Source organism: Lepisosteus oculatus, chromosome 13 (genome assembly GCF_040954835.1).
Source record: "Lepisosteus oculatus isolate fLepOcu1 chromosome 13, fLepOcu1.hap2, whole genome shotgun sequence".
NCBI lineage: Eukaryota > Metazoa > Chordata > Actinopteri > Semionotiformes > Lepisosteidae > Lepisosteus > Lepisosteus oculatus.
This window is the reverse complement of record NC_090708.1, coordinates 25284052-25304522: the sequence shown is the minus strand read 5'-3', so window position 1 is coordinate 25304522 and position 20471 is coordinate 25284052. Positions and strand designations below refer to the sequence as shown.

Sequence of the window (20471 nt, the reverse complement as noted above, 5' to 3'; positions counted from 1 at the left end):
AAATGAACATCTAACAATAGCTCCTTGTTTTTCTTCATACCAATATGACTCCCTCTCTTAGGCTCGTTTTTCCCTTCTTCCCCCTTTTTTCATCTGCACATCTGGAAACAATGGCTCGAACGCAAAGCTGGACTATAAATCCTCTGTCAGTTTGCTGGTAGAAAGGATCAGTGTACTACGGAGATCTTTAGAGAAGCCATAAAAAATAAAGGTGGCAATTTATCAAGGGGAGCTCGCATGGTTTCCAGCACTCTGGGGCGGACCTGATTATATACACACATTTTTTGCAGAGGCGTCTGACCCCACATGAGCCACATTTGGCCGGGACCCGAGTAAGCTTTCAGCAGACAGCAGGCCTAGAATCTGATCCCCCTTCTATTGGATTTTAATGTGTTTTTCTTGGTCTTTTTTATTCCCCCCTCCTCCTTTTTTTATGAAGCAGGAGCAAGAGACAAGCTACACCATCCTGAGATCCAAAGGCACCAATGTGACGCTCAACGGGCTGAAACCCGACACCACCTACCTGCTGCAGATCCGAGCCCGGACGGCCGCCGGATACGGGACCAGCAGCCGCAAGTTCGAGTTCGAGACCAGCCCTGACTGTAAGCATCTCTTTCAGATCTGTCTGGTGTTTCTTCCACTCAGTCTCAGCCCAGCAGAGTCCTCTCCCATTCCTCACGGTCCTGCTTACGCAGAACGACAGTTCCCGCCTCCCAGCCAAGTACCCCTCCATAGAGGATCAGAGGAATGGCTGGTTTGTCTGGTGTTTTCTCAGGAAAGATTGTACTAGCCAGAGAAAAAAAATGTTATCTAACCATTTTATCCAATATGGGGCTGTAGGCGAGTATATCCCAGTAAGCACTGGGCACAAGGTGTGGTACACCACTCCATCACAGGACACACACAGAGACAGACACACTTACACCAGGGGTAATCTTCCCAGAAGGAAGGTTAACCTACAAGTATGTCTTTGTAGTGTGGAGGGAAACTGGAGCATCCAGAGGAAACCCACACAAACGTAGGGAAAGCATGCGAACTACAGTATATACAGAGAGCACCCCAGGATTTTAACCCAGGGCCCCTTGTGTTTCAAGGCAGCAATACTAACCACCACACTGTATTGCCCATTGAGCACTTCATGTTTGGGTTTAATTCTTGCGATCTTAGTTAGACAATTAAATATGCACTGTGAAATAGCAAATCATTTTCTATTAAAAATTATAAAGACATATATATATATAAAAATCAAACAGACTTTTATGCTGAAAGAAGTAAAAGGCTTACTTCAGGGCTTGTAAATCACACTTTCAGCACATCACAAAAAGTAATATAAGTATTAATATATCTAAAAATAATAGTCCAATTATTGATTAACAAAATTAATCACCTGTAGAGGTTAGTTCCTAACAAGTTACTATATTAAAATTTGGTTTATGCTATACTATATAACCATTGATAAAGAACTTTTAAATGGAATTCACTGTCTCTTATCCAATGAGTCACCATAAAAAAACATACAGATTTATCAATTCAATATGTATATAGACTTCAATTTTTATCTAGGTTATTACAGTTTTTACGGATTGACTATATATAAAAAATCAACATACTCCAACAGTTGTTTGTTATGTCCAAAACTGCTATGTGTAATACCTACATTTCCTGTGTGTAATACCTACAAGTTTTGAAGTGAAATACAGTGTGTATTTTTAATAGACAACTATTTTGTTGTTAGTTATTTTTTTAGCAGCATACTGTATATGTCTTCCAAGAGCAGGCGTGAATAATCTGTGTAGATCCTGATTATCATTTCCTAAATTGTACTAATATCAGTACTTTCTAAATTATTTATATTTGTAAGCCCTAAGAAAACCTTTCAGTGTCATGAACGCCTACATGTTCCTTTCCATTTCAGAAACTGACACAGCTCCTCACTCTATACTACAGTATATCTTACAGTATACTGTATATCCTGTGTATGCTCTCCCTGCTCCTTCTGGAATTTGAACCTGGTTGCTCTTGGGCTCAGAGCACACATGAGACCATTCCATAAACAGTGGAGAACTCCTCCACACCCCAAGACCAGATTCTGTGCTGCCGCAGAACTCTATCCTGTCTGGATTTCAGAGGAGGGTGACATCACTCCTGTCTCTGACTCAGTACACTGAGCTCCTTTGCTTATAAGTGTATGTGTGGGAAAATATTCAGCCCTGCTAACAGAAATGGACACAAATAATCAGGTAGCCAGAACTTTCAGAAAACACAGCAGGGTTTTGCACTGTGCGGCAGAATGTTTTCATTACTTGTTTAGATATGAAGTGGCAGAAAGAAATAAGAATCACCTTATGTGGGGATTTATTAGAATACCTCCTTTGAAAAATATGGAAAATCAAATCACGTTGGTTAACTTCTTTCCAGCTGATCTCCCAGCACTTTTCTGTAGTTCAGCAGAGTCTGTGAATAATATCAACCTCAGCTTGGCTCGCTCCCAGCTTGGTCAGACGAGTTTAATGACATTCAGTAGCTCCCACTACTGGATGAAGTATGTGCCTCCTTCAGTACACTGCAGTTCATTATTTCCTGAACCTCTGATAAATAGCTCTGAGTTGTTCCCGTCTGAGGCACAGGGGTGTATTCAGAATCATTAATTTCAGAATTATGAAAGTCTCTATATGCATTTGTACTGAGCTGGCACACACTTAAATACATGTCAGGATTTATATACAAGGGTGCATCAGTGAGTGCAGTGAATTTGTAAACTACCAAGTACGCTTCAAAGTTAATAAAGAGTGTTGTATTTAAAACACAGTCCCCTTGAACATCCACAGTTTCTGCCTCTACTTCAGAAGCTTATGCATGTCCTTCTTCCAATAAAATGATGCTGGTTGGTCCCTGGGCATTTCCTCTGCTGCCCCACTACACCTAGAGGGTATAGGACATCATTCTGGACCATCACACACTGTGTCCATTCACAGCAAGAGCTACAAATATTAGCTCTAACTAAGGAGCCATCTATCCAGTAGCCATATCAACCTGCAACTCACAACTGGCAACCCACTGAAGCTAAGCAGGTGTGAACCTGGTCAGTACCTGGATGGAGACCTCCTGGGAAAAACTAAGGTTGATGCTGGAAGAGGTGTCAGTGGGGCCAGCAGGGGGTGACGGGGACACTATATGGTAAAAAGGTGCTGTCCTTCAGATAACATGTAAAGCTGAGGTCCTGACTCTCAGTGGTCTTTAAAAATCCCATTTTTTTTTTAATGAGTAGGAATGTTGCCCTGGCATCCTGGCCAAATTTCCCATTGACCTTTACCAATCATGGGCTCCTAATAATCCCATCCTCCTAATAATCTATGAATTGGCTTCATCACTCTGTTCTATTCCCCACTGATAGCTGGTGTGTGGTGAGCATAATGGCGCACTATGGCTGCTGTCGAATCATCCAGGTGGACCTGCACATTGGTGGTGGTGGAGGGGAGTCCCCATTACCTGTAACGTGCTTTGAGTGGAGTGTCCAGAAAAGTGTTATATAAGTGTCAGCTATTATTATTATTATTATTATTATTATTATTATTATTATTATTATAAGGATCCTCTGGATCTGGGATCTTTGGATAGGAGTTTAAACTGATGACGGAAGTGTTCTGAGGTCAGAGCTTCAGTAATGACAAACAAGGTACTGGTGGCCTTGCAGAAAAGCCTCACAGACGGTGGAAGACTGGTGGAAGTAGATATGTAAAAAACAAATCAGGTCTTCATTAACTGTGAAACATGTATGATTCACAAAGTCACTTTACTTGTTAGCTTATTCTCTGTTATACAGTTCTGTCATCATAATATCAATGTTAAAGAAGTCCCAGATTAAGGAGCTAAAGTAAGACACACGTTACCCAGTTTTGTCTAAAGTTAGTGTTTTGTTGGTTTATTATTATTTTAGTTTTTTTTTTACCCTGTGTAAATGTTCCAGAAATCACCGACACAACTCAACATACCAATCCAACAAAAGTTGCAAACACAACTCAACAAACAATTACAACAGTAGTCACTGACACAACGTAATATGCGAGTCTCATAACATGCTACATGTGCACACAGGCATCAAGCACAAATCAGTTGCCAACAAAATGTAGGCCGACTGTCTGCACCAGAAAGAAAGAAATTCATGAATGAAAAGAAAGGTTGTTTTACATTCATCGGGGTCAGACTTTCTAAAGAAAGTGTAAAGCGCAAAAAGCACACTGTGAGAAATGCAAAGGGTTTTGGCAGATCTTGCACTTCCGCAGTACTACTAAATAAATCCCTCAGCACAGTTTAACCCTGATCAGAAATACTGTATGATCGCTGGTGTGCACACATGCAGCCACTACATTTTCAATGGTCTGATGAATGATGAAAAAACAAAACTAGAAAAGAATTTGCATTTTTGGTTTTCAAGAATTTGGCTTTTTGCTTTTCCTTTTGCTGTAGAGAATGAGTCTGTGTTTTGCCAGGGACTGATTGTCTTTAACAAACAGCTAATCTTTCACTGCTATTCTGCATGTCATTTATGCTTATACAGTATACTGTACTGGTGATAAGACAGACAGGAACCATAAGATCAGCATCTCCCCTGCATCTCATCTAAGGGGCCTGAGAAAATGCTGTGCTCAAGCTACTGACTCTTTTAGTGACATTTTAAAACATTTTATAAACGGAATACGGAATTAATAAAGTATTAAGAGAATAACATAAATGTAAAAAAATAACCAGTCTCTTCTGTAGCTTAATTGTATATTAGTAACAAAACCCTAATCCTGACCACAGCCTAAACCATACCCCGGACTCGAACCCTAAAGTGCTTTGCTCCTATTCCAGGCTGCCATGATAGTAAGTCCCACCTTCGCTAATGGCCCTTTTTCGATCTGGTCAGAAAACGCTACTTGTAACTCTTTACATGTCATGTCCCTGGTGATTGATGTAATTTCAGCAGAACAGGGGCTTTACTGTGGAAGCCCTGAAAAGCACAGGGTAACTCCTGCAGGGAGACAACTGCGATTCCTGTGAATAAGTTGTCTAAACTGAGGATCTGCTCGTGAACGGATATTTGCTTTTCCCTTATCTCATATTTCCCCAGAAGACAGATGAAGACAGCTGCTTCTTTAAATGGTCTTTTCTTTTGTGCTGTCGGTGTTGTTTAACATCTCTGTTTGGAGAAACTGCAGCAGTCTGGTATTAAATTTAGGTTAGCATATTAAATGCCTGTATATCTTTACGATAATTTTGGGGAATGGCTAAAGTCAGCGGTGAAGGCAGTTTCCATAATTTGTTTGGCTAAACACCAAGAGCAAGAGTCTGGGATTACCTTGACAGCTGAAAAGGACAGGGGAACCATTAGATTTTACATCCTAGATATTCAGAGACTATAACATTGTTTATAATTTTACAAACTACATTTGCTTTTTACAGTTTTACAAGATACATTTTGATGAGAAGCAATTTACTCGAATTGATACTATATTAGCAGCATTCCTTTGTAAGAAAAAATACTGTTTTAAAATGGCACTTTTAACAAATGACTTGCATGTGGGGCGTGATCAGATTTTTTCATGCTTGATTGACTTCATTTTCCTTTGGTGTGATTTTATTTTCCAGATTATTTTTTTAATAGGTTTTGTAGGTTTTCGTATTTAAACTGGGATAGGAATTTTCTTCCACCTCTAAGCCTAGGATGCCCATTTCTCTTTATTCCTTGTGTTCAGTTGAGGCCATCTTCTGCACCCCTAGCCCCCACAACAGGGTGCCTGTGTGGAAATACTATCTATAAAAGGTATATTCTCATTTGCAGTAAATTTTTTTAAATTCAACATACTTTAGAGCCTTTAGCCAGTAGTTAATCAGGTTCTGATCTATTGTGGCTATTGTTCCACACCGAGCCTTATTCAATACAGCTACACAGTTTTTTACTCTGTCTGGAGGAAAACCTTGGAGCCAACAATAGGGTGGGTTCTGATCAGGACTGTGGGGGGACTGGAGAGCTGTCAGGGGAGCAGTTTCCTGGCAATGTGCTTGACTCGAGTTGTGAAATAATTTCTCTTTCCTAAGCGCCTGTTTCAAAGGTACTGTATGCTTAAAACCACAGTCAATCATTGGCCAGCCTTTGTTAACCTTTGTCTTGCAATCTGTGGAGGACCACCAAGTTAAGAACAGTGCTGTAAAATACATTGGCCCTGTCCATGCATTAGCATTCACCCTGCCTTTTGAAGAGATCCCCTGGACACACACCTTGAGTCTGTCAAGTTTTGTTTAATAAGTGAACTATTGCTTTGTAGGATGTCATGAAGTTCACCAGGGAAAAACTCAAACAAACATAATGAAAACACGCATGCTCCACAGATAACTACCTCAGTCATCCCTGTCTTATTGCTTTCTCTGCTCCTTAATCTCTATTTTCTCCTCTATTTCCAGCCAGCCATACTGCTGCACTGTGTTGAATTGGCATAAAACCCATTTCATGCTGGGTCTTCCTCATTATAAAGGATTTTCCTCCCTGCAGGGTTACCTGTGTTCTTTTTCTGGGAAAGGATTAAATATATTTCATCTACCCATCATCAGAAAGCTTTTCATTCCTAGTTGGGTTTGCAGGAATCTGGAGCCTGGAGTACACACTTTAAAAGGGCATCAGTCCATACGCAAGAATACAGGGACAATTTAGAGTCAAAATGTAAATTATTTTGCTACAAGAAGAAAAAACTGAAAAATAAATAAAAAATAAAAAATGTAATGTACTTTCCTTGAGTCTGTTGATTCATGTGATCTTTCGTTTTCTGAATAGGCAAAAAATCTAAACTTCTTTTTCATCTTGCATCTTTGTCCACTGTGAATTTTCTGTGTGGTCCTATATTCCAAAGGCTTAGGCGCTTAAATCCCTATCCAGAGCAATGGAGATTATCACCTAACTGTACAATATAGGGCTAATCATTCGCAAAGGCAGAAATGTTAGTAATCCCATGAAGAACAAGCCATAGGGAATGCAGCAGTGCTATTATACCGTATACATAGGGAGCCATAATTTATAGCATATCTTCAAGGATGTCGTCCAGCCAGATATTTTTTACTGTGCTGTCTCTTGTCATTGTGACTGGTATACTGTTGGCAGTCAGCCATACAGAACATTGTAATTCCACTAGAACACAGAGTCCATATACAGCAGTCAATTGTTAGTGTTTTGTTTTCTTCTCACCGAGTTTCATACATTTTGAGCTACAGTACATATTGCATTAATTGCCAGACTTAAACATGTACTCAAAATTGGAGTTAACAGTGGCTTACTGTTAAGTGTTACTTGAACAGCAGGAGTGGTTTCTTGGCCGTGTGTCAGCTATTATTCAAAACTGAATTATTCTACAATTTCTGGGGCTTAAAAATGAATATTGCTCTTAGAATTTATGATTTCCATGTGCATAACCCATCATCTTTCTGGAGCCAGCGTACAGAGTCTAAGCATATTAAAATAAACTCCCCCATACAGCCAAAGTGTTCTGTTTTCCCACAACAGCAATGCATCTGTGATATAAACATCTGCTGGCTCCACAAGCAGCTGAATCAGGGCTCAGAGTGATGCAGAAGGCCAAGCTGCCAGGTGCTGGTGTGGCTTGGGTGTGCTCCTTTTTGTGCTCCGTGTTCTGTCTCACAAATTGTATCTCTTTAAGTTTTGTTCAAGCTAGTGTTAGCTTGAAACTTGTATCAGGCTGGCCATGACACTAGCTGAGCTAGAGTTGATGTGGGATTGATGTGGGATCACAGCAGGCTCAACACAGTCTGTTGTGATGCGTTTTCTGGTACTGGGTTGACACTGGCCTCTGCCTCTCCTGTCCCTGCAGCCTTCTCCATCTCCAGTGAGAACAGCCAGGTGGTGATCATTGCCATCTCTGCGGCCGTGGCCATCATTCTGGTGACTGTGGTGGTGTACGTCTTGATTGGCAGGTCTGCAACACTCTCTCACTTCCTCAGTTTCTCCGAACCCCGAGCAGAGTGAAGGAGGTTTAATACATCACCCATGGAGCCATCTCGCTGAAATATCTTGGCATCCTGGGATGTGTAATCAGGCACTCATCAAATACATGAAGATGCATGTATAGATTATGCTCCCTTGCAAACGGATGCCTATTTATAACTCATGCTGACTTGGCAGGAGATTTTTTTTCTTTGTGTTTGACTTCATGAAATGGGCACTTTGAGAGTGGATCAGCATGTAAAGTAAACTGCTTATCTTGGCAGCAAGTATTTACTGTTCTGAGATACATTCTATGAGAATATTATATTGAAACCAAAGTACTAGTGTATATACTACATCTTCCTTTGCTTTATTTAAACACACTTTACTCCATAGAATACAACTTTTTTGAGGTAGTCAGTGAAGTGTTTAGTTTGAAACACAAGACCTGGGCAGCCATTGCTTAGACTGTCCTTAATATTATATGATCACATACAATATACTTATTTCTTAATCCTATTGGTGGGAGTTTGCTGAGGTTAGTAAATGGTATTGAGTGAGTACAGACACAGCTGTTCTCCAAGACGAGAGCGTCTGCTGTGAATTACTGGAAGGAGTCATTTAATAATCACTATGTTCTCTATCCTCTGAAATTCCACTATATCCGGCACACCAGTATATCAGTATCAGTTTGGTATATTTGATCATATAAAATGCTTTGAACAGCTGCTTGAGCTTTGCTGAAAGAAAGAACCGAACAGAGCACATCTAGCAGTCTTTTTGAGTGTTGCTTTCTCTTCTTCTCGTGCAGATTCTGTGGGTATAGCAAGTCGAAGCATGCCGACGAAAAGAGGCTGCACTTTGGAAACGGCCACCGTAAGTTTCTACCGTCCCGGTATCAGGGTGCCATCTGTACAGCGGTCAGTTAATCTGTCATGATGTCCCTGTAGATCTGTAACAGCCCCGGCTGCACAAGGCTGACCAGTTTGTGATGTCCCTCTGCTGGGGCAACCCTCTCCTGAAATCCTGCATGTGGTTAAAATGGCTTATGCGAGATTACAAGATAATAGTTCAGGGTTTGTGCGGAATAATTCTATTAAAATGATTGATTAGAAGAGAAGCAGATCAGGTTTCTCCACCAGCCTCATTTATATAATGTGAGAAAGACTGCAGGGAGAGGTGAGGTGACCTCAATCCCATCAGCTGCATCCCGTGAAATTGCACGCTGTCGGTGACAGCATGCTCTCGCTGATCTTAGTGCAGAGAACTTCGGCATACTTGGGAATTTTCTGACCATACTGTATCTTTGTACACTAACAAAAATGACTTGATGAGAAAGATTGTGCATTCTTAGCTCTGCACAGCTCAAGTGTGGGGTTGCAAACATAAATCTCCACCTTGGATTGTATAAAGGATTTTGTCATTTTCTGCAACAGTTTTGATTCGATGGAATTAGCTATGTTTCACAACGCCAAGATACAATGCTCATGTGCTATGAAGATGATTACATGTATTGGGAATACATGTCCATCCTATGCACACTCATATTTGTTATTTTGTTAGTTTAAAAGTATCTGTAATACTAAATATTTTCGTATACAAGTACAAATGTTATCGAATAAATATCTCTGTTCACTTTCTCGTCCTGTAAAGTGCTACAGGGTTTTCTTGCAGAAACCGTTCTTGAATTATTGATTATTTTAAAACGTCTAGACAGTAAAATACTGTGGCTGATTCTGTCTGTTCACACTCATTGACCCCAGCTAGCATGTCCAATGTAGAATGTGAGCTATGGAACTTGTTCTTTAGTTGTATAGGAAATTGCATTTTTGCAATGCATTAACTATTTTTTCTCAATTTCTCTTTTAATCATTTTATTGCAAGTGTTGGCTGAACAGCAAAAAGAAAAAAGCTTACCCTGACCACAAAAAGTAATTTATACATTATTTATTCATCAAGCCATATATTTGAAACACAGGTTGCTTCGACTGTGGCACATTAACAAATGACTGCAAACAAGCTTCAGGGAATTCATGGTGCCACAGTGTTAAAGCAGATGTGGAATGTGATCTGTTTATTATAGTACATTGTATCTTGCAGTAAAACTCCCAGGTATCAGGACATATGTGGATCCACATACTTACGAGGATCCCAACCAAGCTGTCCATGAATTTGCCAAGGAACTGGATGCTGCTTGCATATCTATTGACAAGGTGGTTGGAGCAGGTAGGAGGATTAAAGCTGTTTGATTCTGTTTGTTTTCTTCTTTTAGGATTCTTTTAGGAAGGTCATTAGAACGTTTGTGAGAACTGCTTTTCTGTGGAGAACTACAGTAGCTTCCAAATAATGGCACTAGTAGTACAAATTCCAAGTTGGCATCTTTCAATTAACCTTGATGAGAATTCCCTTGAATGTTTAATTTACAAATACCGTATGTTATATCTGCCGCTCTTTTCCTATTTACCTGGATGGATGTTTTATTAATTTATGTCCAGTAGTAGCTAGCGATTGAAAAAGCAATTGATAAAGAGAATTTGCTGTGTGTGTGTTTGTGCTTCGGATGTCTGGCAGTGCAGATCCGCAGTTAATGGAAGTACAGTACAGAAGCAGATAGGTTGTTAAGTTGTGCACCTCAGAGTCCATGTTGTCTCCTGTCGAGGCCCGAGTGAGGAACACATTAAATCAAGACAAAACTTGCCAGTCTGAGAATATGGAAGAAAACATAGCAGATGATATTATTATCATTATTAGGATATTATTTCAATCCAAATTGCATGGATTTGTTGGTAAAAGCATCCTGTTTAAAATTGCTAATTGACTGGGTATGTACGTAGCCCCATGTCTTTAAGATCTCTCTGCACATGAAAACTGCAAAATCCTTACTAAAGACTGCAGTGCCCTGAGCATTTCCTTTGTAATATAGATGTGTCATTATTCGTGCTGCAGTTGGTCCTTCAGAAGCTTTATTGCTATGATGTATCACAACGTTCCGCAAGAGTTATAATTACAGTCCATGTTGTTTCCTGACTGGATCTCTGATTGATTTAGAACCACATTATCTCAGATAAAGAGTTTGATTCAGTTGAAGGTCAATGTCACTTGTCTCTTTGCCAAGTAGAGGAGAGACACTATTTAGACAGCTTGTAATCATTCCTCCTAAGTTTTTCCAGATATCAACTTAATATTTAGCCTCTTTGCTCAACATCCTAAATGGGAAATAATTACACATGAAATTACCTATGTGTAATCCTGGATTGAATATTTTTGGCCTGAAATCATTCGTGCTCTATCTATCCAATGCTCTGTCACCATCTATACCACTGAAGCCCTTGACCTCTCAATGATGTCCTTTGAAGTAGACTTACTCTTGAGCCTTCACTTCTATGGCAAGTGTACATCTGCAGTCAGGAATACCACAGAGATTTAAAGTAGACACTCGTTGACTGTTTTTTAAATCAGCTTTCCTATAATCAAGGTCCCGGAACACTAATTGCCATAATAACTTGTATTATTCATTTCTGAAATCTGAAAATAATGAATCACAGGTTGTTTTTTTTAATTTATACCCAGCACTCTTGAAGATTCTTAAGATCTTATGTCAAAAGCGCTGTTGTCAGTGGTTTGTTGCCAAGAATAACCCTTTCTGTTTTTGGAAAAAAATGTAAAAAACAAATGATGTGGCCTTCTGCATGCACATTTTGATATTTATACTTAGAAATTGTAGCTAAAGCTAAAACTAGATTGCTTACCTTTATAGAATTTGGTGCAAAATATTCTGTTAATCACTCCATTAATTAATTTCTTTGGAATATGTATACTTATATCCCAATCAATGATTCCATTGTGTCTTTCCATCACTTTCCATTCCATTATAAAAAATGTCGCTCATTCATGGGAAGTGTTGAAGAACTTAGGATCCCATCCTGGGAAGCATATGGCACAAGCCAGAACTGTTCCCAGAATGAGACACTAGTCCATCGCAGGGATTGGGCACAAACCAGGGATAATTTCAAGACACAAGTAACCCAACCAGCTTCTCTTTTTGGAAGGTGGTAGGGCACTGGAGCACCCTGAGAATTCACTACCTAATGAGGTTATTCATATGCAAAATCCCTTCATTGACAAAATCTATTTTTTATTAATTTGAGTTTTTCTTTTAACTGCGAAGCCTTTGGAAAAAAGGCTCAAATGACAACGTTTAGAATGATTGTGTAGCTGGCTTTGTTTTTCTTCGCTAATTCTAGAGGCCCTGTTTAGAATTTCAGTTTCATAACAAAGTGCCAGGGAGACAGAGCTTCCCGTTCCAAAGGACCTGAATGGGATTGAGATCAAGGAATTAGCCACGCCAAAGGAGCGATGTGAAGTCCCCTGGTGTGCTTTTCAGGCTACGTTGCAGTGCTGAATGAGGGAGTTTACTGTAGAGCCCATTTATTAGAAGAACGCTTCTGGCATTACTGTGCCTGCAGCCATGGTATTGAGGAGAAGATGCTTATATGAACTGCCATTCTAGGAATGGTCCTGTAGAAAGGTTTGTGGGTCCCATCTATCTTTGTAGCTTGGAAAAAAAAATGGTTTGGGAGACTCTATTACCTAACATGTTCTACAGTAGATTGTAAAGGTTACTTAAGTAATGCCTTTTTAAGGAGTGCACGAAGTTTAGTGTGTTTTATTTTTTACAGGAGCCAGTAAAACCATTTGTGTATATCGGCTATTCCATTGATTTTGCCTTGCAATTCAAGGGTCAAGGGTTTGATTCTGTGCTTGGTTTCCCTTCATGTCAAGGGTATCTCTGTTATGCATGATTCTTTTTTTCCTCCCAAAGACATGAAGGTTTGACATGCTTCTCTGAATTCTCCCTTCCAATGGTTGATCAGTGATAACCCAGGGGGGAAGCTGCTTCTGGATATTGAGCTAGACACAATATCCAGAAGCAACAGATATTTATTTAGTTTTGTTGGATTTTAGCCAGGAAATGCATTTGATCACTTTTTTCAACTGATAATACATTTAAACAATAAACTTTAAATTAAATCTGACAAAATTGTTGTATTGTAAATCATTGCACTTTTAAGGTTAAAGGTATTTTCTTGTGTTTTAAAATCTTGGGCTGTGAGGGCAAATCTTAAAAAGTTTAGCATTTTCAATTCACAAAGACAGATGCAACAGATAATAAAGTGTAAAGAAAATGTGTGGAAGAGAGAGAACAATGGGTTATATCCTGAAAACGTGCTTCCAGTTTTTTTTCTAATAGATAGCTGCATTAAAAACATCCATTGGTTCCTTTTGGGTTTTTCCCTTTTTAAAGTGTATTTTAGGATTTAGGATAAAGACCAGTTCTAATGAGTTGACCTTTTCTGTCCTGTGCAGGTGAGTTTGGTGAGGTGTGCAGTGGACGCCTGAAGCTGCCCTCTAAAAAGGAGATCTGTGTGGCCATTAAGACACTGAAGGCGGGCTATACTGAAAAGCAGAGACGGGACTTCTTAAGTGAAGCGAGCATCATGGGACAGTTTGATCACCCCAACATCATCCGCCTGGAGGGCGTAGTCACTCGCAGTAAGTGTAGGTGAAATTGTACGTCGTTGCAGACTGAAGAGAGTACCAGAGACTGAGCAGAGCACACACACAGACTCACCCCTCTGGGAGTAAAAGAGACAGCACCATGTGGAGGAATCTTAAATATTCTGCTTAAGTCACTCATTTATTATCAAAATGATTACTGGTCTCAGGGGACCATCGTATACTTGACAGCTTGAGGCAGATAAAACTTTCCAGTCTAGTGCAGATGAGGTTGAGAAGAAAGTTCATCAAGGAGTTTCAAAATCCTAAGGGGTATAGATAGAGTCAACCAATGGCACTGTTTCACACTCAGTAGTGAACTATTTCGGGTCTCACAAGAAGAATTCATGAGAACAAACAACAAGAAGAACTTCTTTACTCAAAGAGTGGCCGGTGTCTGGAATAGGCTTAAGGCAGATAAAACTTTCCAGTCTAGTGCAGATGAGGTTGAGAAGAAAGTTCTCAGCCAGCCAGGTTAATACCCTATGAAACAACTGAAAAAGACTACTTCACTACCAAACTACAACATGACTAAAATAGCCAGAATGTCCCCCTCTTATTTGCAAGCCTTTCTGTGTTCTAACATTCTAATCAGCTGATACAAAATACTTTTGCTTTGCTCAGTATTTTGCAAACACTGTAAGTGGTTTGGACTAACCTAACAGTCCAAGTTCAGCTGGAGTACATTAGCTTGCTACAAATTACAGACACAACTATAAATATTATTAGAAAAACCAATATGAAAAAAAGAGTAATATGGTAACCCTGATCTGTTTTCTTGCCTCTAAGCAAAAGGTTCTAACTGTGCTCAATTGGTGCCAATTTACTTTTGGAACGTATGTGGTTAGCCTCTTGAATTTTTTAACAGTAGTGATTTTGTGTTCATCATTACAGTTCCATGGCTTTATTAAATTTGAATTTAAGGTACTATGGAAGGAATGATTTATGATAGGCTGTTTGTAATTATGAATGGATAGACTTCATAATGTTGACGAATACCTTTCGGAGAACAGCCACTGTTTTATCAGCCTTTTATAAGACGCTTTCCCAGTTAATGTGGGCCACTTTCCAAGAAAAAGGGTTTTATATGACACCATAAATCTCCAGTGCTTCGATTGGTCTTGTTTGGTGATCAAAGACTTTGTCCATGGTGTCCTGATCGGTGGCTCACCCCAAAGGTGGAGTTTCTAAAAAAATCAGTTCTCTAAAGATGTATTTTTTCAAAGGAATGAGAACCAGTTGCAGTAAAGAATGACAATAAAATCGTTATTATATGTAAGAATCTTCAGATTAACTGCAGCCTTGCCTGTTTTGTTGAAATCACATTGCCAACACAGATCTCCTCTGACAGAAAAAATAAGTTTAAAGTTTCTTTTCATCCTCCTCCAGCCGATTAATACATGAATCCTGCAAGTAATAAAAACTCATATAAAATTGCTTAACGTGATGCTTTTGTTTAATGTGGTGGAACTGCACAAGGTTTCTACAGATCAAATGTTTTGATAGACACAGTAAAGTTCTGAAAGCTTGATAGGTAGGAATAAAACTTACTTTATGCACTGCTATTGGACATAAACAAGTCTGCATCATTGTTCCTATTTAAAATATTCCTAATGTAGGGTTCCCATCAGGAATTGTCCTGGGCTCCCTTTGGAATGATTAATACTCCTATGGAAAAATACTGGAATCAAATCCTGTAGAAAAATGTAAGACCATTTTAACTCAAAGGGGACTCTAACTCAGCTCTAAACTCCACCTCTTAGACCTGACATCCACTCACATCCTGGAACACAGTCAGTCAGAGCTGCACAAAGACTCCAGTCAGGATTCAGTCTAGTGTGTAAGACTACCTTTTACACAGTGGACCTTTCTTCAGAACGCTACCTTTCAATGTTGCTTAAACATTGAGAACGTACAATGAAACAACATGTACTAATGGAATGCTTAGCGAGATGATAATGGTTGGAATTTCTGAGGAGTCATTTTCCACACGCGCAGTTGTGTCACAGAAACATTGTCACAGTTTTGTGTTGTCATTATACAGTGACAGATCTTGCGTACATGTCTGCCCAGATGCCACGTAAGGAGGGATGAGAAGCTTTCCTTTTATGTCTCGAAAGATTCATAAAACAGGGATTATGTTTGTCTAATAAATCTAGCATCGCCCTTCCTATTAAAGTTTTAGCCATAAATAATGTGTGCTGTAATTGTAACCGACTGCAGATTGTTCCTGTTGTTTTGGGGTGTGGGGATGGGAAGCCGGGGGGAGGCAGTGTGCAGGCCTGTGTTGTTTGTGGAACATATGTCTGATTGGAAGCAGACAGGCTTCAGGACCTCGCATATGGGAGGGCTGTGTTAGTTCTGCCCGGCGTGTGTCTCACAGAGCCGTTGATGCAGGGTGATTTATTAGCCCAGCCTCCGTTAATTCTTAATAATCCAAAGACTTTCACACTTCATTTAACCTGCTGCTTTTGGCTTCTTATTGTGGCCAAATATTTGCAGAGTAGCAATTACTGTTTCACAGGGAATGTGAGACTGTGAACATGGGTGGGGCATCAAGGCCATAAGGGGGTTACAGTTATGGCATTGTTTTTTTTAACGGTTCAGTTTTTTTTTTTCGAATCGGAATCAAACTGAAAACCGGCATCCAACAAAGTAACCAGATCACTGAAAAGTGCTTTTAAAGTGGAAATTATTGTACATGTGTTTATTTATAAGGTGCCTTTTTATATGTACTGTATACTGTAGGCCTTTCAGAAGAGTTAAGCCCAAATCAAGCATTGCCTTTTAATTAGTGCAGGTCTCAACTGGGCAAAATGAAAGCCTGTTTTTATTTGTGTAGTCTGCATCAAAGGGAAAATAAAGGATAGAAAGGAATTTGAAATGTCTTAAAAAGGGAACACTGTTCTTCCACCACTGCTTAGTGAAAATGAAGATACTGTGAACTGACTGTACATATTGAAAACTGTCGGTTGTAAAACTGACAACTTCATGAGAAAGAGAAAGCACTAAAACAAATATTAATCAATGTGTCCTTGAGCATGGTGCTTCACCAGCAATGTTCCCATCAAATAGCTGTATAAATGGATGCAAATGTACATCTCTTTGGATGAAAGAGTCAGTCAATTAAATATATAACAAAAGCATTAATTGCGATTGAAGTCAGGTACAGACAATAAAGAGGAAATTTATACTTGGCAAAGTTGTGCAAATAAAATGCTAATAAAATAAAAGGAGGCAACGGGTGAATCTTGGGATCATGTAAGAGGAACTTGACCTCCAACAGGTGACTGCTGCTGGCTGTCTGGAGGATTTCAGCCAATACCCAAGATGTGTCTGCAGGACAAAGGCCATCTCTGCCAAATTAAACTAATTAATCTAAAAAACAATTTTTTTTCTCCTTTGAACTTAATGCCGTTAATTTTACCCCTTGTACATTTGTCTAGGGACTCAATTCAGTGTTATAAAGTATTATGAAACTCCTGAGCAGTCTTCTTTAATTGCGTCATAGACCAGATGTGTACGATCTAGTTATAATTAAACCCTAACACCTTTAGAGAGGTGATTAGCAGAGATTGCATGACATGTCTGGTAACCTCTGTTTCTGGCAATCATAATATTATGACTATTAATTGTAATATTATGATTGCAGGTTGTTGTTTTTTTAATAGGATTGTGTTACTGTGTTTACATTCCCTGGTGTTACACCAGTGCTAAGGAGAATAAGAGTATCATGGGATTTTTAAAAAAAAGTATGTTCTTTTTAAGGTTCCATTAAAGAGAAGGTTAATATTCTTTTAATATTAAAATTTGGGATTAAATTAGGAAATGAAATAAGACAGGTTTTGTTCTGTGGATTTCCCATTGCTTGTGTAAGGATGCTATATTTTCTTAAAATACAAATGTTTTTTTTCTTTAAAAAATTACTTGGTGTCTGCATGCCTCTCAGTAGAGAAATTCAACAGAGAAGGACCCCCAAATATCTGTAAATTATTTTCCTTTTTATGTGAAAGAAAAGAGGAAAGTTGAAGAAATGTACTGTTTTTCGCCTCAGTTCAGCAGGCGAGCATCAATTACAGCTGTCCCAGGGCAGAACAAGCAATGTGAATTGTGCTGGTGAGCTTCCTGGCACCTATTTTCAGTGTAATTTCCACATTATTTTTTTATGATCTCCTTCCAGGTAAACCCGTCATGATTGTCACAGAATACATGGAGAATGGGTCCTTGGACAGTTTCCTGCGAGTGAGTATAACTGTCTCTGGAGCATTTAATTAATTTCAGATCTGCCAGATCAGAGAAACAGCTCTGTAAGCTGTAAATGTTGGTACTGTATACTAATGCATCACAAGTGTGTTGAGTTCCCGTCCTAGCTTCTTAGTGGCATGAGTGAAGTCTCCTTTCTAAATGATTGAGGTTTATAACTGAAGTTTGGTGTGAAGGTTAGATCTTAATCTTGCACACTTCAGCTCTCCTACATTTATAAGTCTCATATCAAAGACTTCTTTTTGTGTTTCTCCTACCTTTGCTCTCTGCACTCTTGTAGCAGCTCCCTGGCTCAGTCCTTGCAGTAGGGTTACAGGGTTCAGCTACATGAATCACCCTAACTACTCTGTACAGATTTGTTCCCTCTATTGCTTAACTTGGATCTAACCAAACTATTGAAGTAATCATTACCTGTCTACAGCATTTTAGGCAGGCAGTCTAAAAATAACTTACTTGTGAAAAGTGCTAAAAAGCATCATGATTTTACTTTGGACCTCATAATGCCGGATTGTATTGCTCGAGCCAGAGACTTGCAAGATGATTCAACTGCTTCTGTGATCATGGTCTTTTGTATTTTAATTAAATCTGAGCTTTTGGTTGCTGAACACATGCTGCTGTGCGCTGGACCTCTTGCTAGGCATGTGTAAATTCCAAATGCTGTCATGCCAGAAAATGTATCGGAACATGTCCTGTCCTTGAGACGACACTTCACTGAAGCATCACACTTGTAATATTGCCATAAAGCAAGCAGGAAAACAATATTTTGTTTACCTATTCAGCTACATGCAATAGCGTACCCTTCTGAAAGTTGCTGATAACTGATCTGATGTCAGACTGTAAATAATAAAAGAGCCTGAGTAACCTTGCATTGGATAATAGTAGAAAATGTTTATTTAAATAAAGATTAAAAAGGTTAAAGTGATATTAGACTGTTAGGCAATGTGAGCTTAAGGTTGTGATTTGTCATAAAATAATGTAAGAATATACTCCTTAATGTTCTTATGGGTCCTGAAACTTTATATGGTACCTAAATATCACCACAGGTTTTCGGATTACTGAAATCAGGCAAACCATAAGATTAGACCAAAAAGAACAAACATGACTTGCAATGCACAGGACCTTCTTGAGCTGTGTTCCTTATGCATCTGCACAACATCTTGCAAAAAGTAGTTCCAGAACAGTTGCAAACATATACAGCAATTTCCTGCTTGTTTCTTTTAGACCTGCACTTAATCAAACAACCCTGTCATCCTCATCTGGCTCTGTTTCCCTACTGCCTTTCCTTTAGCTATTATTAGCTCAGCTTTTGACTTTTGCATTCGAGCTAAATTCACTTCCATGTGGCCTAAATTTTATATTCACCCCCGTGCTCTCCAACACAGACACACAGCACGCCCACGCCACACACATTTATGTATCGATTGAGCTTATCTGTGTCTGATCATGAATGCCTGATGTGCTCTTCCTAATGTATTTCTGAAAGACATAAACATCTCACCTCAGTGGTTTTAATAATCAGTTATTCGGCAAGGCTGTCATGGAAAAAGCTTCCTGTCATGTGAGTTTTCTTTATAATTCATGAAAGTAATCCTGTACAGTTCAGTCTGTACAAGATTTAAAGATGCATTCTCATCATGCTTTATTTATTTTAACCATTGATTTTCATATTTGACCAAATTTGCCCAGATTTTAGGTTACAAGAAAAATTCCGGTTCCTTTCATTTTTCTTTCCCTTTTTATATTCTTCCTGTGGAAAATTGCATGATTTGTGCATTGATTAAAAAAGTCTTCCTTCTAATGAATGCAAGTAATGGAATCTCCTGTGTTCAGCTGTAGACAGTGCAATCACTCAGCTCACCTTCTCTATCGCCCACCTTCTCCTGCAGAAGCATGATGCCCAGTTCACGGTGATCCAGCTGGTGGGCATGCTGCGGGGCATCGCCTCAGGGATGAAGTACCTCTCTGACATGGGCTACGTGCACCGAGACCTGGCCGCCCGCAACATCCTGGTCAATAGCAACCTGGTCTGCAAGGTGTCCGACTTCGGGCTGTCCCGCGTGCTGGAGGACGACCCTGAGGCTGCCTACACCACCCGGGTGAGCCATCTAACAGAGAGGAGCCAGAGCACCTTCTCTTAACCAAGTGCATCAGTCACAGCTCCTGGAGGGTGTCCCAGCAGCTGCCCTTCAGCTCCCAGAGCCGACAATCAGGCACAGCAGCACATTTTCAGAGCTGAGCGACAGGAGACACAACAGCTCGGGCAGTCCAGTACATGTGTGGAATTCTGAAAACAAGGGGTCTTCAAGGGCCTCGTCCTGCAAATGAAATAAACAACTGGGAGGCCTGAATAGTGGATCAAAATGTACTGTAAGTCTCCATTTGCAGTACAGATGGCAGTTCTATAAAACTGAGTCTTAAGCCATGAGCAGTTCCCAACTGCCCTTAGGAAATAAGAATAAGATTAAGAATAAGAAAAAAGAATAATGAAAATGAGTCAATTAAACATTTTTAAAAAATCAGAAGGGAGAATGTCAGAGCTGTGGGCAAAATCAAGTCCAGCTATTCTGACAGTGGAGCTCACGATGGCCTAGCCCCTGTGATACGAGCAACAAGAAGCAGAACAGTGGAAACTGGGATATTGGCATCACCCAGCTTTTGAAAGCTTCGTCTGGGCAGCTCT

The 20471-nt window shown here is 39.6% G+C and overlaps 1 protein-coding gene across 6 annotated transcripts in view; it reads left to right on the top strand.

Moving 5' to 3' along the window:
* Nucleotides 1–20471, top strand: part of epha3 (eph receptor A3) — a 123627-nt gene that overhangs the window by 84531 nt on the left and 18625 nt on the right. For 3 of the 6 annotated variants that reach the window (XM_015361725.2, XM_069197335.1, XM_015361729.2), the window contains exons 7-13: nucleotides 440–602; nucleotides 7860–7962; nucleotides 8784–8848; nucleotides 10073–10198; nucleotides 13340–13531; nucleotides 17709–17770; nucleotides 19678–19887. In XM_015361725.2, coding sequence (XP_015217211.1) covers nucleotides 440–602; nucleotides 7860–7962; nucleotides 8784–8848; nucleotides 10073–10198; nucleotides 13340–13531; nucleotides 17709–17770; nucleotides 19678–19887 — 921 coding nt within the window. The remainder of the gene's footprint in view (nucleotides 1–439; nucleotides 603–7859; nucleotides 7963–8783; nucleotides 8849–10072; nucleotides 10199–13339; nucleotides 13532–17708; nucleotides 17771–19677; nucleotides 19888–20471) is intronic. The other 3 variants (XM_015361728.2, XM_015361726.2, XM_015361727.2) reach the window with 3 other exon arrangements.